Source organism: Pseudopodoces humilis, chromosome 14 (assembly GCF_049639895.1).
Source record: "Pseudopodoces humilis isolate 2021_Gansu_Grassland_sample_001 chromosome 14, ASM4963989v1, whole genome shotgun sequence".
In the NCBI taxonomy this organism is placed as follows: Eukaryota; Metazoa; Chordata; class Aves; order Passeriformes; family Paridae; genus Pseudopodoces; species Pseudopodoces humilis.
This window is the reverse complement of record NC_142213.1, coordinates 8,095,891-8,123,268: the sequence shown is the minus strand read 5'-3', so window position 1 is coordinate 8,123,268 and position 27,378 is coordinate 8,095,891. Positions and strand designations below refer to the sequence as shown.

Sequence of the window (27,378 nt, the reverse complement as noted above, 5' to 3'; positions counted from 1 at the left end):
CCTGTGTGCTTTGGTACTATTTCACTTACGTAGTGTCTTAAAAAGTTTTCCTACTGCTTGGAAAAACTTACAAATAGAAAAAGCTTAAAATTGTTTGGAAGACTGTATGTGATTCTGTCATCTAAATCCATAAGGTTTCTGTGGTGCAGCTATGACAGGAAATTCAGTGAGGGGAGAGGATATGGGTTTTCATGTAAGGAAATTAAAATTCTGAACCAAATGCTCTGTCTAATGAGGGTCAGTTTGCCACCCTGTGCAAGTTATTACCCTGCTGAGCTGGGTGCTTAAAATAAAGACTAAGTGTTTGGAAAAGGGGAAGTGGTAAGATGGCAAAATTGCCTGCTGAGTCAGTTATTCAGAATAGTGGGGACCATTATGGGGAATTTATGGCAGATAAAAGGAAGCGTTGACAAATGTGTGATAGTGTGTTTTGGTAGAAATCACTTCAAATGCCTACTCTTCAGGTGCACTTTAAATAATTAACAGTGAAGAGAAGTGTTGTGTGCCGTTTCGTGTCCTTTCTCACAGTGCAAGTAACCCAGTGTTACTGCCTTTGAAACTTTGAAAAAAACCATTTTTGTTCAACATATCTACTGTAAGGGCTCTTTGGGGTCATAAGAAGATTGGACTTCTGGATATCTACCTACAGATGAGATGAAGAAGAAAAAAGCAGGACTGAAAGCCTTTTTATAGGAGGCAGAGGAGCATTAATTGAACAGTGGTAGAAGAAACAATAGGTTTCTAAGGTTGTGGGATCTACTCAGGATTTTCCTCCATCTGCCTTTTGTTGCATGGAGATCAGGCTATTGTACCAGATGGGGTGCCAAATATAGCTTGAAGCTTTTTGGTATTTGTTTTTAAGGTGGCCTATTGTGATTTTATCTGGGTTTAGTGTAGTTAAGGTACGGAAGCTTTCCCTCTGTTAGGTTTGATAAACATTGTGTTTTATGGTGTGAAAATGTGCAGCAGGTATTTGGGTTGTACAATTGTCTACCTGCTCTTTGATTATCATCTCTGTGTTTCTTAATCACTTCCCCTGTCTGTAACACAAGGATTGTATTGCTGACTTCTCTGAAATATCTGTATGTCTGCTTATGCCAAGTGCCATGCGAGAGATGGGTATTATTGCTGCTGCTCAGACAGAATTCCCCAGGCCTGCAAAGTAGACCTTTTACTTATTCATGTTTAGCTTAGTAGACAGAAGCTGCTCCACTCTCTGTAGCAGATCAGGCTTGGAGCCTGTCAAAAAAGCATTTTTATCTCAGATCTTGGCTGTAGGAAGTAGAGCATTGCTGGCTTGCCCTTACTACTTGAGCTCTTGTGTTTTCTTTCCACAAGAAGCTGATCCTGACTCATCAGACCGAGTCTTTTGAGCACTTTGAGGTGGGAGCCTCTTTGAGAAGCCAACACCGATTTCATCCTTTTTCTTTCCCGTTTTGAAGAATCATTCTGCCACTTGTGGAACTTGTGAATGTAGTGGGTGAGGCTTCCCTTCTCCCCTGTGACTTCTTCCTTTCTTTTTCCCAGAGTGCTGGGAAAACCTAATTTTTTTAGTGTTTCTCAAAGTTAATTGGTTAGTTTACACAAACCATGTCAATGTGTGAAGTACAGCAGACATTTGCACATGCATTGAAGTATGTCAGCTATGTGTATTTCTGAATCTAGTACAGTAAAATGTTCATCGTGGCCATATTTGGAGTAGAATAGCTAGTTTTCTTCCTAAGATAGCATTGTAGTGCTTTGAGGAGTTTTGAGTGTTTTTTTAGGTAAGCAATCATCAATTATAATCAGTCTGAATAGACTTAAGAAACCTGTCATATTTTCTGTTTTCTTTGTGGCTTAAACTTAGTCAACTTGTACAATATACAGTGGTTATGTGTGGTTTTAAATGTTGAGGAAATCAAACTGGGGTTTAATGGAATCATAGTCTAATGCAGCAGCTTCTATTGATAAGTCATCAAAGTTGTTTTACAGAGGAGCTTTTTCAGTCCTGGCTTTTCGCCCAAGGTCAGTCTGGTTTCACCAAAGTTAATTTAATTTCTGAAGTATTTTCTTTCTCTTAGGTGTTGGTTGTTGCTCCTTCCCCAGCCAGACATGAAAATCTGCCATTGCTGTGCTCATTAGTGTGGAAGCAGTTTCCATCTTGCACAGCAGCATGAAGAGTCAGAATGCAGTCCCTTGAATGCAATAAATTCTGTCAGGGTGGAGTCAAATTTGTGCTGAATATATGAATATTCAGTCTAAATGTTTGAATTCTGTCACTTAGAAAAAGCTGTTTAGTGTTGACTCTCTGAGTTTTGAGATGTTGCTTCCAGTACTTGGTTATAATCACAGGTACTTTAACTTGCTCCAAAATAACCAGTTTATTCTGTATGTGCTGAATTACGTTCCGTTTCACAGATTTGTTGCAATTGTCCTACACAGGCAAACTTATGTGATAGACCTTACATGGTATTAACGTGGTGTCTGCAGGTAAAAAGTGCAGGTTTGGGAGCAGTTCTGTAGCACTCCTTTTTCATGTTTTTGGTTTCAGCAGTCTGAGAAGTTGGTGCTTCTGACACTCCCAGGTTTTTATCTTGGTAATGAAAAGAGGAGGTGGACCAGATCGGATCAAATCAAGCTGATGTCTGTGTTGTTCTCCCAGTCACTGCTCCTGGAGAATCTGATCAGTCTTTGAATGTTCAGGAGTGTGGCTGTTCTGGTCAGTGTCTGCCAACAGGGGCTGTTCCTGGCAGGGGTGCATCTGAGTTATTGCAAGTAAAAACTGGGAAGATGTTCTGTACTGCATTGCAGGGCATGAAACTGCTTATTTCCACCCTCCTCCTCCCTGTTCCACTCCGTCTCGGTGGCACGCTAATCTGTTCAAACAGATCCGGTCTCTGCTATCTCACCTGATTTAACAAGTCATTGCAAATACAATTATTCCTCCCCCAGCTTTCCAGAAGTGTGTGGGGAGTGCTTGTGAAATTCTCCATTCCTGGATGCTGCTGTTAAAGTTTGTCCTGGCACCCAGGCAGGAGGGATCGGTTTCTCTCTCAAACTGCATAAGTCTGAATGAATCATCATGCAGTGCTTTTAAATCATTTGTCCAGATAGAGGAAAACACTGCCACTGCTGCTGGGTAGCTGTACTTGGGAATGGTGGTGAGACTGAGAACGTGAGGAATGTTCAAATTCTACTGTAAAATTGCTTTGGTATGGTTGAGGAGTACAAAGACATACTAGAATTGTAGGCTATTGTAGATATGTAAAAAATCCCTGTTTTCTTCTTAGGGGGCATCCCTGAACCAGATAGCGTTCACTGATTTTACTTTTGAGCAAATACACAGTCGGAGTTAATGCTTGAGATCTGGTTTCTCTTATTTCAAGCCAGGCCCTCTGGGTTTGAGTGCAAAGACTGTGAGAGAGGGACTGTACTGAAGATTTCCATCTCTGTGGCACCATTCAGCACCAGAGATTTCTGTGATCTTCTGTGGCTTAACAGAGGTGCATGATGCTTATTGCTTGTAGGTGGTTTAGCTGCAAAACATGATTTGGTGTGTGAAATTGAGGTTCTGGGTTTCATATTTTGTTTAAGTGGACACCGTTGCAGCTACATGTCTTTTTCCATAGTGATCCCAAGCACATATGCTTTTGTCCTTTCTGTAAAAATAACAGGCTCCATTCTGAATTTAGAACTGCATGATGCATTTAATGTCTCTTCTGTTACAGCCCTTGCCTTGTGCTTTAACTTCTTTAATTATTTAGTCACTGAGTCAATGCAAGGAATTCTCACACTGGTAAAACTTCCTGCAGGCGTTGAATTTAGACACAGGTCTTCTAAACTGGAAGAACATGCACTTACTTATTTTGTCTGAGGGTTAATGATATGTGGAGCAACACATTTTAGCAGATAGCTAGTTATGGCTGTCTGTGTGCATCTATAGCTTGACTGTTTCGCTATTAATTTAACTTCAAGTTTATGTGTGTTTTCAGCCCTTATATATTCCTATGCTTGCACATATATGTATCTTTCTTCATAACATATAAAAATATAGATTCATAGAACGGGAAGGGACCCATAAGGACCATGGAGTCCAGCGCTCCAAGCAATCAATTTATGTGTGTATGCAAGTAGTTTATAACTAAATTAATACCAAATTCTTCACAGGTACTTCTCTGCTTTCACACTCCTTTGTTTTAAGGCAAAATATGAACTGTGATATGGCATCTGCATTGCCACTTCTGACAGGTCCATAGACTGTAGTCCTGCAAGGCAAAGCTCTCTGAGACCACTTGAAAGGATTTCCTTGATGTTTAATGCCTGGGGAGGATAGACAGTGTATCCTGTTCTAGAAGACCTGCTCTTGCTGGTCTGTCTGTGACCCCACAAGCGTAGAAACTGTTTATAGCTGAGCAAGGATTTTTCCTTTTTCCCTGAAGGTTTCTGTGTATCTTGAGCGAAACCTGCAGCAGAGATGGACACAGAAGGCTTTGGAGAGCTGCTGCAGCAGGCAGAGCAGCTGGCAGCTGAGACAGAAGGGATCTCGGAGCTCCCGCACGTAGAACGCAACCTGCAGGAGATCCAGCAGGCCGGGGAGCGCCTGCGTTCCCGCACCCTGACCCGCACCTCCCAGGAGACTGCGGATGTGAAGGCGTAAGTACGGAGCACTGACACTGGAGACTGCACACCGGCTGGAAGCTGTTCACGGGTTTGGTTTCCAAGGTGGGGGGAGTCCTGCTGGGAGAAACAGAATGACTGCAAAGCTGTTTTTCAGAATGACTGCAAGGCTTGTGTTTAATTTTTTTTTATTCCAACCTTTCTGCTACTTCCAAAAAACAATAGGATATTTGAAGGATTTATTTGAGGAGCTACCGTTTTTGATTTTGGACACTAAAGCAAAAAAGTGCAGTGCCTTGTTCTGGCTGCTGCTGAAGATGTTTACCAACATGGTGTACATTTTTTTCTGTTTGGAAGGACTTGGCAGCTCTGCAGCACTGCAGTGGAACAGTAGAAAAAGTTCATCAGGGCTGAGATGTTTACATAGACACACAGGGCTGTTCAGAGTTTGGTTCTGTGCAGTTTTTGTAACACATCTGGGAGCACTGTACATGGCTAGCTGCTGACCTAAATAGTGGCAATGAGTCTGGGTTTAGAGTTCTGTCTGTTCAATACTAATTTCATATCTGTACAATTTCTTCCTTTATAGATCGGTTCTTCTTGGGTCTAGAGGGCTTGATATATCCCACATTTCTCAGAGACTTGAGAGTCTAAGTGCAGCCACTACATTTGAGCCTCTTGAACCTGTGAAGGACACTGACATCCAGGTAGGGATATTTCTGACATGTGAATTACACTGCCCTTGCCACTGCCTTTCCTGTGTTGTGGTTCAGAGCTGCTCTAAGGCTTCTGTGGAGATAGTCTTGTACTCTGTTTAATTCACTGGCTAGAGGAAGTGCATGCGGGAGATGCTGCTTTCAATGGTGAAAGGTGTTTGAGAAGCAGCATTAAGTACTGAGATAACAGAAGTACTTTAAGTTCCAAATTCTTGCTGAAGTCAAGAGGGACTAGGTACATACTTAACTCCCTTTGTGGGACCAGTCTTCGTTGGCCTTGCAAGCCTAAATTGTACACGGATACCTCTCCCATAGTTTTGAAACCTTTTCTATGTCTGATTGGAAAAACACACGTGGAACCACTTTTAAGGCGATTTTGAGGTGTTGGAATAGGGAGCATTTAAGTCAACAATCGAAAGAGGTGAGTATAGCTTTTTTCTTTCACTGTATCACAGATGTCATAACCTTGTCTTGGTGATAGACTGAATTTGCTGTGGTTCAAATGCTTTACCAGATGATTTTATCTTGTAAAGTTTCCTGTAAATTTTCTCTATGTGTCTTAGAAATTATTGTGACCCATCTAGTTTTGCGTTCTGATCATGGCCTGCCCTTGTGGAATATCTTCATGATGAAACCTGCAATATTCATTACGCAGTTAAGAGCTGGTAATGGAATTGGTATTGTGGGTTTCATTGAAGGTAGCAGTCTGAATAACTGGTTAATCGTTTTGAAGCTCATCTTTTCTCTCCTTTCTGGCAGATGGCTCAGTAGGGTCAGAAGAGTTGTAAGCTCTTTCTTTTTTTGCAGAAGTAGTATGCTAAACTAAACTTCAGGAGGGGAAGGGAGCCATGTGAAATTACCCCATTTTATCTAATGTATGTTTTATTTTCGCATTTGGTGCCATCCATTTTGGGTGCCCTTTGTTGAATCTCATGCTAGTGTTAGGAGCCCTGTGGTCTCATGTTTTCAGGCAGACGCATTTAACCCTTTTTCCAAGGCCTCTCTTTCACTAAAGATTAGTAGTCTCTGGAGACTTCATCTGTTGCCTGCTCATAGAGAGAGAGCTCTAAACCTCCGGTATTGTTCACTTTCTGTCTTTTCTCATTTTATCCCTTTGTCTCAATTTCTGATGTTGTTGTCTTTCTAATTGGTGATGTTAAACTTGGTACATGTCTTTCTTGACCTCATTCTGTCTAGAATTTTTTCAACAACTCTTGCCTCTTTTTCCCTTTTTTTTTGAGGTTTACTACTGCTGTTAATTCTTTGATTTCTACTGTTTTTCCTTTCTGTTGCAATGAGAATCTTACTGTAGATTCTCAAGCCCAGAAGCAGTAGAGCACTTGACGCTTGGAGTTGAGATTTGTGGCACGTGGGAAAATGGATATGACTGGATAATAATCTTATTTTATATCATTGCTGGTTACCTAACCGGGTCACCAGGTTTTATATTATTGCTGGTCACCTAAACTGTGAAGATTTTCTTCTTTCTTAATTATACCAGATCTCAAGGCCTTATTTGAAATGGTGATTCTGTTGTATTCTGGTAGCGATCTTGGTATGTTTTCTTATCTCCGGTACCTTTTTTTAATCACCCTTGTCAATATTTGAACGTATCCTCCTGTTCAGGAAAAGCTCCAAATTTAACATAAAACCAGTGGTTAATTGCAAATCAATGTGTTTAAATGGCCAAATCAGCCAATGAGATTCAGCCCTTTCTTCAGGAAAACAGCTAAAAAGTACAAATGAGAAACAGGATTAAAATCAATCATTTAAATCAAAGTTCCCTGTTTGCTGTGTTGAATCATGATTAACACTAGCAATTTAATCACTGATCACTTCAACAGCTCATCTCTGAGGTCTAATACTTGTGTGCTTTGAATCTTAGATTTTTTTTTGCAGGCTACATTCATAGTCAATTAGCTAAAAGTGATTTGCAAGGGGAAGCATGGCAAGGGGCTCTTCTTCATCTTGGAGGCACATGAACCGAGTGTCAGTTTGAAATGTCCCTGCTTGTTTTTGCAGTTAATGGGTGCAAGGATTTTATGTCTTGCAGAGCATCATCCTCTGGTCTGGGGATATTTGCAGTCACACCTCAAGCTGTCTGGCTGGCGTCAATTTTCAAGTCTATTCCTGAAAGTTACTTGCTTAGAATATGGACAAGTCTCTGTACTCATCTGTAGGTTCTGGTATGCAGTCATCAACACTTCTAGGATAGTTTTTATTAAGTTTTTGTTAGTTATGTAAGAGGACCATTGTGATAGACACTGCTGAAAATTCTCTAATTACCTCTGTTAATCAAGAAGGTATAAAATCATTTGATGTTTTACATAAAGATGTGCTACAAAAGTTTCTTTCTATGTTACTTTTTCTTTTACCTCCTGACTCTTGTTGGGATTTCTTTTCCTTGTTCCTAGTCTTCTTCAGATGTGTTGTGTTTGTTTTGGGACAGATGAAGCTATCCCTATGTGCTGTGTGGAATCCTTCCTTCATAAGCTGTTCCCTTTGTATCTGGAAGGCAGTATGCAGAGTGATGTAAGGGAGGGGTCTGCTTTATTTCTTTACAGGACTTTACTGTTCCTCTGCTGATACTCAGTATTTACACAGGTATACTGGTAAACTTTAATTCTGTGGATTCAGAAGGCCTGTTCTGTTCTGCATCAAGCCCTCAGCCTGTGCCTTCTGGCACTATCATTACTCTTTTTAACCAGCAAAAACTTCTTCACATATTCTTAATGAACTCGGTCCACATTTTATCATCAGTGCTGTAGGCTCAACTGTCCTTCCTCAGAACTGTCTTCTGATGTTCAACACAGACTCACAACTATGTTTGCAGGAAGTTTATTTAGCCCAAAATCCCATCTGGAACTTAATTAAAATTTATAGACGCTTTAACACTACAATTATTCTTGTCTGTGTGGTTCCTCATATCTGTCCCATAATCTTCAGTTTGAGCATGTATCATTTCATAAATACTTTACAACATCATTTTTTTTTGGGTAAGCACCTGAGGCTGGAGGTCTGTGCCCTCTTACCTCTGAAGAGGTGGTGGGGCTGCATCGCTGCAGCCTCTGTGTGCCACAGGACAGGAGAAGGTAGTGAGTATGGGCACTTGTGCCAGAGGCACAGACCTAGTGCATAGCCTTTGCTGACTGTTGCAGTTGTGTGAAGGCTGCAAACATAATTAAAAGTTTATTGTATGCATTTTAGGGTTCTGCTGACTTTCAAATTCTATCAAAGCTCTTACAGCATGAAAATACTCTTTAGACTTCCTGCCATGTGTTCCCACGTCAGTCCTTTGCATCTAGAGATTTCTTTGGCAGTTTGCTTGAGCTTTCCCTGCATTCTTACCTAAAGCATTTATTTATTGTCTCTATTCCTTCTTCCAGTGCAGTCTGTTCTAGCAGCCTGTGGGAGGCCAACACAGAATGATATGCTAGAATCTAATCTCTCAAATGATGGCAATCAGTACTGCAGAAGAAGAATGCCAGGAAATACCTTATTTCTTATATAGAGAGTAAAACAGCAAGAAAAATCAGAGGGGAGCGTCCTAGGGCATGAAGTCCCAGGATGTTGGTGTGAGACATTCAGAAGGTGTTAAGAGAACCTAGGAAATCACCTTAATAGAAGTCTCAGCTTGGGTTAACAAGCAGGAGAGACTTTCTGTACAGAACCTCTTTAAATGGTAGTCTATAGTGCTGACTAAAATGTGCACCAAATTGCATCTCAGTTAATTATCTGAATTATTTATCAGTTGTAAAATGTAGATTGCTTGCACATAAAAGGGTTGTGAGTCCAGGAAATATCTCCCACTAGAGCAGTAGGCCGGGAAGATTATGTAAAAGATTCTAGGCTTGCCATTAAATCATAGGAATTTTTATTTTTCCTATCTCATTTCAAAGTTTGTGTTATTGAATTGCATGCAGAACAACAAACACTTCTTGCAGTAAATCAATTTTACAGTAATTCTTATGTCAGGAGTTTATAAAAATCAAGATTTTTCAATTTTGTCAAAATGCCCCGTTTTGGCAAAATCTTTTTAAAACTGAATGTGTTAGTCCAGCACTTCTTGATGTCATATTTAGCATGTATTTATGTGCTTGGGTCTTTTTGTTTGTTTCTTTTTGGCTTTTAAAAATCCATGGTAGGGGTTGATTGTGCAAATCTGTATCACAAAGATGGATTATGTGCATGTGAAGATAACATTGTCATTCTGTTCAGAAAGGTATTTCTTCACCCTTCCAAAGATGCAAATTGTGATGTCCTCTTCTAATGAGCAGTGTCATTGCAGATCCTCTCTCAGGCTGCAGTAATGGCAGCCAGAGGAGGAATTATTCCAAGATTGTGGATAGGCTGTGCTATTATAACGTGAGATGGGACCTGGCCCCTGCACTTGGGCTGTTTGGTTTATGTGTGGAGGTCAGAGAGAGATTCAGTACTGCTCTGTCAAACTGATTTTTGGGGTACCAGGTAGGAGTTAGTTCAAGGCCTGATCAAGGCCCGATTTATTCTTTCTAATATCATTTGACTGGTTACAATATATGTTATGCTTTACTGTGGGCTTTGTATTTTGAACATGTTACTTAGCTTGATACTAGATTTGGTACCCTCTATGCTTGTTTTGAAAAATATAAGCCCAGAGTCGTGGTGGTAATTAAAATAAAAATGGTTTTGCTCTCATTTTTCTGGCTCAGTCCAGCTCTCTACGAATTTGTGAAATGAATGCTAGAAGCAGACACAAGCTCTCCTTGCATGCGTTGCTTATCTGCTTAGAAAGTTTGAGGTGAAGGCCTAGCTCCATTACACTGAAGGAAAATTTTGTTGAATTATCTCATTTGTAGAAGTTTCACCTTGGCCTTCTGACCTAGGCAGAACTGAAATGAAAGGTTGCATAGGGTTTGGTTTTGATTTCTGGGTGTGGATATTCAGAGTATTGACTGAATAGCTCTCTGGAGGTCCAGAGGCAGAAATAAGAGCTTTTATCTAAATGAGGGCAGAGGGTTATACTGAAATCTCTCCAAGTGGTAAGAGAGACAGACTGGAATTAAGTATGTGGGATATTTTGAAGCTTTTCAAAGTACTGTAAACAGGTTTTGTATCAAAGGTAGCTTTAACTTCTGCTTTAGTATTGATAGAATCTGGGTCCCAGGATGCTCTCCCCAGCCCTGTATGTTCTGTTTGCGTGTATGTATGTCTATGACTCGTTATTTAAAAATTCTTACTCTGGCATCAGGTACTGAAAGGGTGCATTATTCAACAATTGAGCTCTTATTGCTATTTTATGTTACCATTTGTGATATACTTTGTGGTATCTGCTAGAATAATACCAAAGCCTGTGGTAATCTACTAGAGTGTAACTAAAATCAGAGTTTATAAATGGAAATGCTGACACAACCTTAAAGGGCCAATCTCAAGTGCTGTTCACCATCCATTGTTTGCATTAGCTTAGCCTGAAAATGCATTTTTCCTTTTGCAGATTTTGTCCTTTCTCATTTGCCAAACATTGATTTCTCCCCCCGCCCCCAAGTCCTTCAGTTCTAATGGAGCTTGAAATTAAGGTGGCTTTATTTTTCTGTTGCTTCCTTGTTCACCCTAATCAATGATGCCAGCACAGCTGTGGGGACCTCTTAACCATTGCAGAGCCATGGTGGTAAATGCAAGAGAACAACCTTTGACCTTGGTTTTTTTAGGATTGGTCATTAGCTGTTGGTCTCTTTGCATTGCTGCAGTCCAAATGAAAAATACTATTTGTAGTCTCAGTTGGGAATTCTTCAAAAACTGTAGAAATGTTTGGCTCCAAAAATACCTCTTCAAAGGTTCTTAAAAGTAATTTTTCTGTCCTCCCTTTACTCTAGTGCATGCTAGTATCAAACCCTGCTGTCTTCTTTGCCTAGGTTGTCTCACTGATTGCATTCAGGATTTGAGCCTTAATGTACACATTTAGGCATGTAAATCAAGAATATAAATATCCTGGTAATTAAACATGGCTAGAGGCAGTTTGCACACAATTGAAGAAAGCAGTGATGGGGAATGAATGAGTGTTTTGACGTGCATCAAATGGAGCCAAGGGATGTAGACCTTGGAAATATAAATTACAGAAACTTCCTCAGCTCATCTTTGCTGTGTTTGATGTCTCCTTCTCAGTAACGTGTAACAATTTTACATAAACTGCAGCCTGCTTGTGCTCTCTCCTGGGTGCTGTGGCTTGCAGGGCCTTGGGCAGCTCGCAGCCCTGGCAAAGCAGCCAAGGGATCAGTGGCCTGTCTGCCACCTCCCTGACACTGACAGTCTCCCAGGGCCCCTCTGAATGAATAGGCTGGCCCAGAGCCTCCCATGACCTGTCCTGATTAAAGGATGCCCTGGGAAGTATCAAGGTGTATGTAGATTGGGATGTGACTAGGATTTAAGAGTGGAGGCTTCTCTATTTCATAGCCAGCATGCGGATTTGGAGTCTGCTTTGGCTTCAAGTTAAAAGGAATAAAACCCAACAAAACCAAAACACCCCCTTCTTTTTGGCATAAGGTAGGTGAGTGAATAATGCTATAGGAAAAAAAAAAAGGAGAAAAAAACCCCAAAACATTGGAAATATTTTTTTTTTGCTTGTCACTTTTCCCCTCACATTCTAAGCAGCAATTTTTTCTAGTTTTCATTACTGCTTTAGTGGCATGGTTTAGTGCAGTTTTAAATTACCCTGGCCTTACTAACCTTAAAAACAAACATACACACCCCCAAAAAACCCAAACCATGGTATCTTTAATGTAGGATACTCAGGTGTTTCATTAGTTGGCCAAATTGCAGTCATTCAGTAAATACTCTGATACTGACTTACTTTAAATTTTGTTTGTTTGCTTAGTTGCATACTAATTGAGAAGTAATTATGTGGTCGTCTTCCAGTTCATCGTGGTTCTGATCATGGATTCCCAACCCTAAGGGATTGGGAACAGGGAGAGAAGATACATGATCTGCCTTTCTCTTTCATCGTGGGTAAATAATAGGGTAGGAAAGATATTTGAGAACTTTTTGCTAATGCAAGGTCATGAGATGGAAAAATTGGGAACTCTGCTCCTAGTAGCTGTATTTATTGATGTATTTAAATTCTGATATGTCCTGGCACATTTCACATTTCATGTCTGCTTAATCCAGAGATGTTCTTTGCATCTCAAATTGGGACAACTATAAACTTTTAATAAATATTTTTGTAACAGAAACTTCAAACATGTTAAAACCAGATTTTGAGTCATAATGCTTGACTTCATTCCCCCTCCCCTGTTTTTCTTCTTTTGCCCTGTAGCTTTGCCCTTGTTTGAAAATGGTTCCAATTTCTAATTGAATGTTAACTTGTATTCCTGTGAAGGAGCAAATAGAGTATAAAAAGGCAATTTGGATATCAAATTTGACACCAAAATGCAGCCTCTGTTGTGCTGAGGTATAGACATCTCCACTTCTCTTGTACAGGATCCTTTCATAGCTGGAACTCAGGCGCAAACCTGGGTGTGAGGATCTGAGCCAGAATTTCCCCAACACCCAGCTTGTAGCAGTGTTACTATTACAGGAAGTACTGTGGGATCATTAATGACTTTCAGGATCTGTGTTGTATCTAACCAGGAGGATGTCATTTTTGGCAGTGTGGTACCTCTTAGTGTCATGCTGTCCCATTAATTTAGTGCTCACTGAAGTCTTGTATTGACTACTGACCTAGACAGTGTGTGCTCAGCATGTGCAAATGAACTGTTGACCTGGTGTTTTCATGGTGCAGGAAAAATTTAATAGAATGGTTTCATCTCTGTGTTTATACAGATTGGTGAGAAGAAACAATGCTGAGATCCAACCCGGCAATTTGTCCCCTCACATATTATGTGATAGAGCACTTACTTGGATAAAATAAATGGTTTTATTTATTTATTTGAGGCTCAAATGTAGCTTTTGCAAAGCATAACTCCTTATTTGTTTTGTAGCATTTTTTAAACCATTACAAATAAAGGATAGACCTTATAGGAGAGGATTTGAAGTTTTCCAGTACCTTTATTATAGCTCTGAAATGAAAGATTTGCAGGGCTGTGCTGGAATTTCACAGTGGAACTGATTATACACAGAAGTGAACACAGTTCATCTATGTTGCATTTAAGGGGAAAAAAAAAGTTGTCAAAAATTAACAAGAAGGTAAATGAGATTTCTAATATATGAACACAATTTTGTGTAGTAGCAGTATAAAACTATAATTTGGAAGGCAGGTAATTTTTTTTTTTTTACCTATTTATTTTTAAAGCAATCCAGTTTTCTCAGTGGACCTTGGTATGACCTTCCAGTGCCTCTGTGGAAATTGGAAATGGAAGCTGTTGGCTTTGGGAAGCCCTGCTCACAGCCATACAGAGGAGTTGTTGAGGGGACTTCACACCAATGACAGAAGCTTTCAGTCCCAGTGTTGTAGTGCCTTAATGCAGTTAAGCCATAAGTGTGGGATCAAAAAGTTAATATTTCCCTATTTAAATCATTAAATAAAAAAAATATAGCTTTTTAGCTCTTCTGAAAAAGGAGAAAGAAACTAAAGGAAGTTTCCCAAGTGCAGTAGGAAAAAAAGAATTTTGATCTTCAGCAAACTTGTCTGAAATGAGACAAGGGGAGCTTGGATCTGACCTATAAGAGAGGTAAAATTGTTAAGCTTTCTCCTGAGGTATTGTTTTTGTGCAGTTTTTTACTAGTCTTTATTATGTGAGTGTTGTCTTGACCATTTTTCTCAACTAATCCCTCATGGTGCTGTGAGCAAATCACTCTTCCACAGGGGAAATCTGTAATGTGAGTAGGCCAGACTCTCTCGCTGAACTCCTGTGGTCACAAACAGCATAAAACCCTGGACACTCTGTTTTCAGTGAGGCAGTTCATCAAATTTATTAGGAAAAGCAGCAGCTGCTGCAGCTCTCAATTCCCTCCCCTCCTCTCAAGCTCCCCTCATTTACTCAAGCCTCTTGAAAGTGTTACTCGGCTGATGAATTCCACTGGGGTTTATTACTAAACCATTTGCATAATTTAGCAGTCTGGGAAAGGCCACAGGTATATTGTTGTGCATGCCCTCCTCTCCCCTGTCGTAATTAGTCAGTTTGACTCCACATCCAAAACCTTAATCCTAGGCATTATCAAGCTTTGGTTTAAAACAGTCACTAACTAAGAAGTGTGTCAACTGTTTATCAGTGGCTGGCATCAAACTGTGGATGTACTTAAGCTTCCCCATACGAAACAGCAGCCTGAAAATTTGGCAGTTTGCAGAAGAAATGTTTGGGTTGTGTGCAGGGATGTTTTTTAAAAACTTTTCTTTTTGAAGTCAAAATGAAATTCTTATTCTTGCCAAGATATGTTCCTGAAAGAAAGTTGCAGCCTTTTGAGGTACGACTAAGGATACATGCATTTGTTTTGCTCATTTAGATTTTTGGCACAACTTCTGTTCTCACTGTCTCCTGTTTTCTGTCCTTTCTTTCTCATCTTTCTTACACTCTTTTTTTCTTACTCCAGTTAGAGTTCTCTTACTCCAGTCATTCATTCTCTTTGCTTTTCTGCTCTGAATTTATGTATTACCTCCTCCCAACGCTTTACTCAAATTTCTGCTTAGACATTATTTTGGGTGCAAAAGTTATTTGTTTACTTTGAGCTAAAATATTAAACTGCTCAAACAAAAAGCAATTACTGCACGATGTCTCATTGGTTTTCCATGCATGTGGAAATGACTGAAAGAAGCTTAGGGAGATGAGTTGGAAATTTTCTATACCATTCCATTATTTGTATCTCAGTAAGTATGCAAGATGGCATGGTACTCCACAGCAGTACCAAAATGCTTATGCAGCATTATGAGCCACAGCTAACAGATCATCTTTTAAATTAACTGGAACAGCATGCTTAATTGTTGCTTGGTAAAAGTGGCTTGAGAAGGTTGGAGAGATTTAGTTTTAAAATAACTTTATAGAGGAATGAAATACCTTGTTGTCAGGTGGTGTGACTGCAGTGGAAGTCTCTGTGGACTATACTTTTCGAGTATCAGTTTCTGCATTATGTGTTATCTTCAATGTCCACTGTGGGATGGAGGGGGGAAAGGGGAGAGAGGTTTCATCACATGGTATTTTTGAGGGAGCAAAGAGAAGGTTTGCCAGTGTCACACAAGTGCTGTACAAAGGCTGATGAATGGGGAAAGGCAGTGGTAAACACCTCAGTGCTTAGTTTCGGTTTCAGCAGCTTTATTAAACCTTTTTGAATCCTTCAGTTGGCTGTCCTAGGCTTTATTCAGGGGTATGGGATTAGCCGATAGTAAAGCTGTCATAGTTGAGTTCCTAGATCGCGTTTGGGACACATCTGTTTGGTTGCCTTTACACGTTTATGGTCAGCACTGGATAACTCGGAAGAGAAACACTGACAGAGATGTTCATGGGGATATCTACTTGTTTTATTAGGCTTCATCTTGTTCCTCAGTGGTTAGAGACTGGTTATCCTGAAGCATGAGAAATAATACTTCTTTCCACAATTTCAGTGTTAAACTCAGCTCTAGGTACTGTCAATATCAATATACATACTGAGTCAGTTCTTAATCCCATTATGGTTTCGGCCTTGCCATCTTCCTGTAGCAGTAAATTCCACAATCCAATTACAGATTATGTTAAAATTTATTTCCTTTTATTGGTTTTGAGCTTGGCATCATTTATACAGACATTGTTTCCTTTTTGTTCAGACCTATACGAATGAGATTCCAATATCTGCCCTTTCTAGAATACTTATTTCACTTAAAGTACCAGCTCTTACTTGGTTCCTTTTTTAAATATTATTCATCCCAAAAGTGTTCCCAGACCATGTCACATGCTTTTGACAATTCCTTGTGTCCTGCAGTTTCTCTTTTGAGGGTGTCTGTCCAACTTACTAAGTGTTGTTGATAACACCGGTTCATTTGGCTTTTCTGATAATGATGTTTGGTGTAGCCAGACCCGGTGTGAAAGGAAGAAGTAGTAATCTGTGAAGGATTTGATTTTAATCTTGGATAAATGGGAGTGCATAGGTGGGAATACTGTACAGTATCATGACAAATCCTTATCTCTAAACACAAGTCAGTTGGATTCTTTGGGCCAGATTCTAATGTATGAGAAAAGAAATTTCTGAAGAGTGTGGGGGAGGAAATGCAAAAGGAAAAAAACAAACCACATTTCAAATAGATGATAAAACCTGTGTGTTATCTCCAGATCCTCTGAGCAGTAATTGATTTTGCCTGCTATGGTTACCATACAGTAACTCTGAAACATTCATTATTTCTTTTCTGCCCCGAGGCTTGTAGCAGAAAATGGCATATTTAAATCCTTTTACTCTGTCTGTTAAGTAGATACAAAAACCTGAAGGTTTTAATGAATGTGAAATAAGTGCTAATGCAGTAGTCAAAAGATTCGCCATTGTTTTGACTAAATGAGTCTGTGACCATCTTTAGGTTCTAGTAAAAGCTAAATGCTGGAAGCTGGATGCAGAGATCCATCTCACTGTGGAATTACACATTTGAACCTTGTACTCTGGTTTGTTTTCATTTCTTTTTCATAGATCTAGCCCTGCTATATTTCTTTTAGTCCCCCTCTATCTTGATTTAATTTTTCCAAGGTTGAAAATGGCTTATCCAGAAAATTTGCAGCTCATTGCTTATGGTAAGTATGTTGATTACTCAACAGATACAGTGAATCAATATCGCTTCTCTTATTTTTGTTTTGCTGTTTGACTTGAGGTTAATGTTTTGGCTTCGTATTTCCTGGTAAGATAAAGCATGTAACATTGCTGTGCATAATTAGCTAAAGTTATGCTAAATGTTTTGTTGTTTGTCTCTGATATCATACACTTAGATGCCTTAGTCTCAACCTTTTCTAGTGTCCTCTTGTTTTCCTTGTTTGAGGAAAACTTTGGTTTTGTTTTTTGGTTTCTTTTTTAATGAATTATGAAAACAAGCACTTGAGGTGGACACCTCTGGCTTTCTGATGGAGCAGGGGGAAGCTGAGCTGGAGGTGATTCCCATCAACTAGTAGTGTGAAATCTTTGGCTGAGAGTTGATGTTAACTTGGCACTCTGTTACATCCCTGTTAGTCACTATAGCAGAACTGTTAGATTTCCTTTTTCCTTATTTCCTTTTGCCTTGTTTTGGCATTTTCTGTCAGAGAAATCTCCAGGATTGTTAAGGAGTGTTACACTTTGTCTCTTCAAAGCTATCAGAAGGCAGCTGGGCATCTCCAGGCCTTCCTGCCCCATGGTGTACGCTGGGTCCACCAGTCAGCGGGGCAGTCTTCTGTGTGAGAAGAGTCTGGGGCTTGGTTTTGAAAGCTGGATAGTTCTTGCTGATATTTAGGGATGTTGGATTTGGGGAGGAAACATTACATATGAGTCCATCTATCCCCAGGAATGCCAGAACTGGAATGTGTTTTGCAGAGCATCACCAGGAAAAGAGAAGCAAGTCTTGCTCATCAGTCAGAAGTTATTCCTATAACGAATACCCAAAGTTAAACTTCGAGAAATAAGATTCTTCTACAGCAGAGTAACAGTACAGATCTCATTCCTGCAGGGGGTTGAATCTGCAGTGTGTCTTATAGGGCAGAATTTAGTTGTTTCTGTCACCTAGATATTTTTTCTCTTGATTGTAAGTTTGCTCTGTTTGTCCTAGAAAATTTCTTCCTCAAACTCTTCAGCATGTATTGCCTCTGAAGAAGCTGCTGTAACATTTTCTCTCTCTGAGATGAAATACTAATTTCCAGCCAATATATTATGTATTAGCAGCATCCTGGCAACAAATGTTGCTTGAAACTACATATTCAGAGAGGAAGGTGGGAAGCTCAATTCAAAGACTCATGTTGCGGAGACAGCTCAGCAGAACATGTTGCATGTGGGAAGTGCCCCTGTGGATCCAGAGAAGGTTCATCTTGCCATCTTGAAGGAGTTTCTAAATAGTTTGATTTTATGCAGATCTCTGAGGTGGATCCTTTTGCCTTCAGCACCCCCTGGTTGGTGTCATCTACAGGAAAAGAACATGCCTTAGTACTGGGCATTTGCAAACCAGTGTTTGTCTTGTGCTGGATGGTTATGGTCATCCAGAAAAAAACATGAAAACTTTGAAACTGAAGGTCAGATGCTGAAGGAGGAGAAGGATGGCCACTGCTTAGAATTCAAATGGCTTTTGCTGGAGCTCTTTTATATGCTGATTAATTTACTTAAAGCAGTTTCTATGGGCAAAGACTTGCTGTTGCATTGCTCCTGGTGCAGGAGTTAAAATCTGATTGTCCATGCCACTGCAAGCTATGCCTTCCCATTAGTGAGGATCTTTCTAGTGTCAAAGGCAATGGCTTGCTGATCTCATCCTTTTCCTAACTGAAGTTCTAGAGTGAACTGAAGTTCCAGAGTAAATTGAAAACTATCATAACCAATATCCTGTACCTCTCTGCTTTATGGAAAATGCATACAGTCGTGAGTGAAATAAAGTCTCTACCACATGACTAAAGAAAAGGTCTTTTTGTGTCTCTCACAATTTACTTTTCAGAGGGTGTTGCAATTTGTTTTTGTAAGCTGGATGTGTAGCCAATGCACTTCATTGAGACGCTAAGGAATTTCTAAGGAAATACGTGAATTTGTGCAGGGAGAGTAGGTAGGCAGGACCTCAGAGTTTAAACAACTCCTGAGCTTTTTTATTTATTTTACTCAAGTTTTTTACATCTTGAAACAACCTTTTGCTACAGTTATAGCACTGGATAATTTGCCTTGCTGTTTAGTATTGAGTTATTTCTTTTTAAAAAATGAACTTATAGCTTCCAGAGGAAATCGGGAGTGACGCCATATCATCACCCCTGGTGGCAGCCTCTTCCTCAGACAGAGACACTCCATGTGGTCACACAGTAATGCTGCTTAATGTAAGGCTGCTGGCCCTGAAAAGTGCCAGACCTGAAAGGTTGAAGTACTGACCTTTCTCATACCATTTGTGAAACCAGTGCAGTGAGTTATTGACTGTAACTTTCATTGATAGGCACAGCTTCACAGACTAAATCTTGCTTATTCAGAGTGACAGTCCCACAGCTAATTCGCCATTGTGAGTGTAAATAATTTAAGTATAGCACTATCTTTTGAAGTGTTTGTATGAATTTAGAATGTTTTGATATACTTTGGTACATTCCATCAGAGTAATCTTTCCTGTGGGGTCACCAGAACTTCCATTTGCATTAATACCAAAGATTTAGTTAATTGTTACTTCTGGTAGCCCAGTGCATCTGAAAGAGCTGGTTTTTGTCCTTTGGGTTTTGGGTATGGTTTGGGTCTGGATTTTTAATTGTTTTTGCTGTTAATCCCTGAACAACTTGCCTGGGTGCTACTAGAAGCATCCGCTGAACAAGCTGTTGCTACCAGCAGTAGAAGCAAAACTCTGCAGGTGCCAGATGCAATATCAAATTTCTGTGATTGGTAGTTAATGTGTTTATGACAGAAAAAACTTAGTGATTTTTAGGATGTGTTACTAAAATATCTTTTAAAATACTTTTAAACTTTATTTTCAAGAGAAACTTCAGCTGTTTCGGTGCTTAGGTACATTGACAGACCTAGGACGTAGAAGCACAGGGAAATGAAGGCTGAGACAGAGGTAGGTTTATGCAAATCAGTATTGAGTGTAACTGTGGAGATGTCAGGATGGGAATCTCTAGCAGAACTGCAGTTCAGTGGATTGAATTGCTAGAGTGTGCAGCCAGGCAGGTTATTGGCAGTGCTGGGCTCCTACCTCCAGTTACAGCAAGTTCCAGCTTATTGGATGTCACCTAGTTTAAAAGTAGGGACTGACTGAAACAATTAGGAGGTTCAATTGCATATGTTTTCCCCTGGCCTTGCCTTTGACTCCTTGAGATCTATATTGTGATCTAAGCAAATGTGTGTCCTCCATAGTTCGTAAGTGTCTAATGACAAATTACATCTTACATTGTTTTATAGCACACTTTGTGAAAATAACTGAAATGGTGCCCAAGCAATTAGCTTTTGAAGACAGAGGTTATAAATGAGATGTAAAAATGGAGTAAAACTGTGCTGGAGTTTCAGGTTTTGATTTTTCATTTGGGTTTTTCAGGGAAACTGAGGGCGGATTTAGAACAAGAGCTCATAAAGAGCCAAGGATATAGGATTTCAGCACTTGAGATTTATCTATTTGTACTTTCTGACTGAAAGCAGCGCATTCAAATCAAGCCAGCAAACCACTGTCAGATGTGTTGTGGATGAACAGGGAATGGGATTTTTTCAGAGGTTCCACAGGAGAAAAGAAAGAAGGGAATGTCTGTTACAAACTTCGAAAGCAAGTGGCTGAAATACGTTCCAAGAGTATTTTGGAGCAAGAGTGCCAGTTTAAATATTTATGCAGTGTTTTATTGTACTGATTCAAATATTGAATAGCACCTGACCCTTGAATTTTTGGATCCTTGCCTGACTGGCAGCCCGTGATGCATATATTTACTTAAAAAATGGCCTTCTGTGGCAGCTGCTTTTCATTGCAGGAAATTGGGAAAGCTGGATTTTGATCCAATTTTTGTAATGATTTTTATGGTTGACTTTGAGTTCAAGAAATGCCTACCTATGCATCGGTTTCTTAAGCTGAGAATAGAAAGTTACATGTACCACTGGCTCACAAGATTGTGAGGTTCTGTAGTGGAAGCTTATGTGGATGTTTTCCTTTCTGCTGTTTTCTCAGACCTCTTTATTGTTCACAGTCCTGATCAATACTGGGCAACATTTAACTGGCCTCCAATTTCTCTCACTTGGATACCACCAGACCTTATAAGGTTGTTTCTTTCCATCGGTAGTTTTCTAGTTTGGCAGTGCTAAACAGGGGCTTGGCTGCCCCTGAGGTACAGACTGTCAGCAGAGCATCTTTTCCCACGTGAAACAAGAAACTGAAGCTGTGCTACAAACACCTGTTCGCTGGCAGCTCTGCTGAAACCACCTTTCTGACATTAAGACAGCTGCAGTGGCTGTCACCAGTCTGGTCTGGAGATCTTTAATTTCTCTGAACTGAAATTGTCCAAAGACTGCTATTAGTTGCTGCTCTGAGCTGGAGTTGTGGCCACACAAAAGCCCTTTAAGCTGGCAGCTCAGAGTAATAGGCAAAACTTTGGTCAATACAGCTACTGCCTGGTACCCAGTGGAAACAGCATGCAGCAGTATTTAGTAGTGTGGTCACTTGAGATGGATTATTTAGGATGTGCCTGACGAGAGAGTGAGCTGATGTAGCAAAACCTAAAAGTCAGAGGTCTGGCCTAGGCTGTTGCTAGGTGCACAGCCTGTTCCTGAACTTGGACTGTGCACTGGCAAACTGCTCCATGGTCTGTGAGAACTTGGGTTTTCCTGCCCCTTGCCTGCCAGGCTTGCAGTGTTGGCTGCTTTTGCAGAGCTCAACCTCAAGATGCAGATGTCCTGACTTCAAAATACTAGCAAAAAGTCTTTCCCAATTCCCAGCCATGCTCTGTGCTTGTTTATAGCTGAAACCCCAGGGACACAAAATGGTTTTAGCAAATAAATGTAAGGGATCTGTGGAGGGATTTCTGAAACAATCATTCTGTTTCCCTCTGTGTATTTGCAGACTCAGAGAAGAAAATGGAGAATTCAGTTGGCTTGTTTACCCAAACTATTAGGCTGGCTTAGCCATTCCATGATGAAGTTCCATTTCAATACTGAGCTTACTAGGCTGTGGAGATAAAAATGATCATTTTGACTGTTGTCCTCCTGTTCTTACATTCAGGTTTTACAGGATTGGATCAATGTCTGCCACCATTTCTTCCTGTAAAGCATACCCTGAATCTTTCTGCAGAAATACACAGCTGCTCCAAGCATCTAAAAATTGTGGGTTTTTTTCCACTGTTGAGAAATATAGTGGTGGCTCAGCATTATGGCCATGGCTCTGACTGGGAAGCCAGAGTTAACTACATTTAAAGCATTTGTTCTGTTGCGGAGCAATATGGCCTGATGGTCACGCTTTCCAGAGGGTGTCCAAAACTTGTGCTCTGCAGAGGTTGCCTTTGGCTTCATTTGATCAAACCGACAGGATGGAAATGTCAAGGGATTGTGCAGGACTGATGTTGTGCAGGCAATTAAAATCTATGAATTGGATTAAAACACAAATGTTAGTATGCTTTGATGGGATTCTTTTTGTTTTCTTTTGATTGAGATGCTTTTTGGAGATAAAGCTGGAAGCAGCTCCTAATTTGCAGTTGCTTGGGGCTTTGTTGTTTGAGGTTTCTTTATTTTGCTGCTCTTACCTATTGACCTGCTTGATTAATTTTGTGTCTGAACTTCTGTCTTTTTATTCCTGACTCTTCTGCCCTGTCAGAACACAATTGAAAAACAAAAATCTGTACAGTTCGGAGGACCAATTAGGTCTAGACTTGAAGATAAATGCTTAATGACTGTGAAATAGTATGTGCTTCATTTCTTGCTTCAAGACTCTATTATTTTTTTATTAGGAGCTGAGCTTGACAAAGAAGGATGGCAAAGAGGCCAGTGGCAGTTATAAAGGGTGCATTGTATTTTTACTGCAATACTTAAGTATTGATTGTTGACTTATTGATAGGCTTAATGCACAAGCATTTCCTTAGTTAGTGTTTGAATGTCCATTAGAATGTGGCTTGGTGCCAGAATATTGAAATCCTACATTTATAATATAATTTGTCTATCCAAAAGTACTAATGTGGTTTGGATTAAAAAAAAAAAAAAAATAGAAATAGTCAAGTTTTGAATTTCCTTGTTTTGTGTTTGTTAACCTTCACATACTGAATTGAACCTCTGAAGCAGGAGACACTGAAAAGAAGACAGAGGAAGGCTGACAGAAATTCTAATGTTTTGAGGTTTGTGCCTTCACCTTTGATCTTCAACATGCCCAGCATTTGCTGAGCTGCTAACAGACATTAAGGGATGGTCTAGTTTATTACTTTTAAACTACTTACTGTTTTTTCTAGGGGAAAGTTTATTTGTATAGCTTCACAAGTGTGTTGCATGTTAGTAGCACTACTCATAAAAATATGCCTATTGTGGTCTAGCTGGTTTTGGTTTATGTATATCTGTGGGATTGGGTGGTGGCATGGCCACACTTCCAGTGGAAAATGACATTTTCAGCTATGTGGTTCTGTCAGGTAGTTTTGCTGTTTGTTACAGCCTGCTGTGAAAACCAGTAATTACACAAATACTAAATACTTCACTGTGGCTAGAAGTACTGGAAATTAAGGAAGACCAAAATAGCTTTCTGCACTTCCAGATATGAGGGGAAACACTTGACAAAAGGTGAGGAGCCAAGAGTTTGCCCTCTGCTTACCGTCTCAAGTGTTATTTAATCTCTCTTGCTTAGACTTGTAGCCAGGAATTGATGCAGTCCCTTTCCTGTCATTTCAGCTTTCCATTAAATAATAAAGTTTTGTAAGATAGGGTTTTTGCCCGTTAAAGAGTTCACCATTTTAAAATAAATCATTTTGATACTTTTGTAAAGAGAAAAAAGCTTTTCTCTCACTGGAAAGTAGTGGAAGTTGCTCCATCTCTGAGCAAATACCAGTGTGAGTGGTATAATTACCAAGATGAAGCTCGTGCTGGTATTTGTGTTAAAACAGACTTTTTATCTGCTATGGCATATCTTGAGTTTAGTGTTTGTTCCTCCAGTGATTTTTCTCCATTCCCCTGTTTCAATAGTCTGTCAGATCTGATGCTTCTGTGCAGAGGTGGCCATTGTTATTGTTCACCATCTTTCCAAAATGTACAAAGATGATGGAAAAAATCTTTCTGGTTTTTGTTTTGTTTTTTTTTTTCCCATATGCGGTTCATAGCCATTCAATTACTGTGGTTGGTCTGTGAAATTTTATGGTGATTTTTTGAAAATTTTGAGTTTGGGTGACAGATGATGAAGCAGTTTGGAAATCAGCCTGTTCTCTTTCATACTGAGAGGGAAAGAGAAAACGTAGCAAGCTACTTCAGATTTTCAGCTCATCTTTGTGTGGAGTATAATACAATATCTAAACATTTGTACTCACTTTCCCTGGACTCTTACATGGCATGGTGTCACCTTACCTGACTTTTTCGGAGTTCAGCTTTAAAAGGTAGAAAGAAAGGACATTACCATGTAGCAATTTAATTAACACTATGGCAACAACTATTTATAGATTTTTAAATAATTGCAATGCCAATTTAAGTTGCTCTGTTCTACTTTTTTAGATACTAGCAATAGGAAGAGGTGATAAATTCCCTCTCTACAGGAGGGTGAATTAATAGGTGCCCCAGAAGGCCTGGAAGGGGCAGGATTTGATTGCATTCCTAGAATGTCGAATACCTAAGTCTCCCAAGTTGGATAGCAAAGAATATCTCTTGAAAGATTTGACTTGCTAGAAAGGCCCCTGCTGATAATGGAAGAGCCTAGGGAAAATGCATTTTGGGTAGTATTAAACTTCAGCAGCTGGAGGATCTTGTTTGGAACAAACATTAATAAAAGTTTTCTTTAAAAAGGAAATCAAGTCTTCTATATCTTTGCCTCCAGCATGTCCTTGCTTCCAATAAATAGGCACAGAAATTAATGTTCTTTGCAGGATTCTGGTTCAGTAATGTACATAAATAATATGCTATATCATAATTGAGTAGCAACAGGTATTTTTATATAAAAGTATGTATTGATGTATGTAATGATGACTGTGCTACTTAAACTGCAGGTCTGTAAGGAAGTGTTTGCTTAATAGTAAGTGAAGAGTGGTTTGACACAACCCCCCTGTAAATACATCTGTGACCTGTATTGTGGTGCCCACTAACAGTGAGAAGGGCAATGCTTCACTGGATGTCTGTTTTATAGCACAGTGAGGTGTTAGAGCTGTGATTCCCTGTGAAAGTAGATGGGAGACACCCAAGTTGTGCTTGATGACCAAAGTTAAAGCAGCTGCATTCTGGATGTGTCTCCTGAGTGGTAAACATTGTGTGTTTGCTGCTTCTCATTACTGAGATGTATGTTTTGGAATCCTGTCTGCCCTCCTTGGATGTCCTCTGGAAGGATGTTCTGCAGTAAGGCTTCTCTTAATATATATCTGAGTCTGCAGTGCTGCAAGATCTCTAGGGATAACTGGAGCCTCTTCTGAGGCATGTTGGGACATTTGGTGGTCTCTTTTTCATGAATGTATAAGTTGTATGACATTAGTGAATCAGCAAAGTCTTTTCACAGGAAAATTCTCTGACAAAACACTACTGGGAAACCTGCAATGTGATCTTAATGCTTGTTCATAGATGCTAAGTGGGTGTTGTTCAGTGCAATATCTGATAATATGTATCCAGCAACAAATATGTGAGCGCACTATGGTAGAGTATCTTAACTGAAAGGAATAACTTGGCCATTTTAAGCAAACGGAGCAGTGCATCTGTCTCACTTCTGCACTTGCTAGGGACAGGCACTTGGTGTCTGGGTACCCACCTAGGCCCTGGCTGTTCCCCTGGGGCTGGACAGAAAGTGAATTCTGCACTGCTTTCTGCAAGGATCTTGCAGTATGGGCTCCTGTGTAGCAGGAGCTCAAGGAGGATTAACAACACATTTTTGTTTACATCACTAATCAGTCTTTAGATGCTTTAGTCTTGGCCACTACTGATCTAGTTCGTGTTTGAACTAGTGACCTCTATTTGAAAGTCACTTTGTCCTTTTAATAGTTTTCTGAGTCAGCCTCTGTCCCTTCCTGAGAGTCTCTTTATCTATACACTTGAAAAGGTTGTTCTTTTTTTGTGAAAGACTAATCCCCGTTTTGTATGGCTATGCACATTGCATTAAATGAAAGCTCTATGCAGTCCCCTCGTTTGCCTGGAATGAGTCCTTGCTTTTCTTCTAATCTAAGAGCTGGTGACTCAGTATCAGTGGGCTTCTGTTACCTCCAGTTTTGAAGGTTTGGGTGGACAGATGAGGAGAAGGTGGTGGTGGGAGTCTCATCCCCTGCAGCCCATTGTTTCCCAATCTCTACCAAGTTTATGTTCATGAGTTTGACCTTTCTCTAGGCATTTGCTTTTACTAGAAGCATCTGCCTAACCCCAACCGGCTGACCTTAAGACATGTAGCATTGCCGATCCTTCATCATCTTGATCGAGTCTAAGATTTGATCCCTCCCAGTTCTTTTCCTTTTAGCTCAGTGTTCTCACAATGTCTTTGCAAAGAATTACTGGGTTATAACTCGGAAGAAATGGTGACCTAAGTACTTTTCAGCATCAGGAGGATAGAGATATATAGATGGATAACCATTGGGAAAGGTGGAAGGCACATGAATACAAAAATCATAATTACAGACTTCAGTCTCCTAGTTTTGATATCCAGGTGAAACCTCTGTAGAGTTAAGATGCGTGTTTTGTAAGGGATTTAAGGGCAGGATAAGCTGCTCATACCTTTGTTGTCCCTTTTAGTCAAATTCAGCAGATGGATGCTTTTATTTCCTCTGCTGGAAATTGAATCCTCAGTATTATCTAATATAAGATGACAAGGCAAGGAGGTTCAGGCAGAGAAATGAAATGATAAAACTCCAAATGACTTAATTTGGTCCACAAAGGACAGACTTTTGTATGTCTTCCAATCACGTCAATCCTGCATGGAAATGCTGCTGGGGGGAGACTTGGTGCTTTTAATATGTATAGCTGCTTAATCATTCTGCTGATGACTGTGATATAAAACCATTAACCAAGCAGACATGGCCATGCTCTGTGTGAGCCAGGGCTGAAAAAATCTCCCTTCCCAGTCACTGGGTGTTTTGTGATCTGCTTGAACACTGTGTTTTCACTCCTCCAGAAATGGAGAAGAGAACAAACAACATTGACAGATGTTAGTCATGTCACTTAATGCAGGACTGGAAGGCACTTGGATATTTATGTAATGAGCACAGTATAAAGACCTGAACAGAGTAAACCTGACTTCTAATTAAGCCCGCTGAGATGCCAGTGCTGATTTCAGTTGTACTTTTACCATGAGAAATACAAGGATGGTTTGACAAAGCAGCCATGCACTGCTGTTGTTCACTCTCACCAGCATGCTTGTGGGTGTTCATTTTCCATGCTGGCCAGCAGTTCTAGT

General features: G+C 40.0%; 1 protein-coding gene across 5 annotated transcripts in view; it reads left to right on the top strand.

Moving 5' to 3' along the window:
- NUP93 (nucleoporin 93) overlaps positions 1-27,378 on the top strand; it is a 78,174-nt gene that overhangs the window by 1,027 nt on the left and 49,769 nt on the right. For 4 of the 5 annotated variants that reach the window (XM_088062183.1, XM_088062185.1, XM_088062186.1 and 1 more), the window contains exons 2-3: positions 4,422-4,635; positions 5,189-5,306. In XM_088062183.1, coding sequence (XP_087918309.1) covers positions 4,457-4,635; positions 5,189-5,306 — 297 coding nt within the window. In that variant the 5' untranslated portion in view covers positions 4,422-4,456. Of the gene's footprint in view, positions 1-3,398; positions 3,486-4,421; positions 4,636-5,188; positions 5,307-27,378 lie in introns of those variants that run through there. The other variant, XM_088062187.1, reaches the window with a different exon arrangement.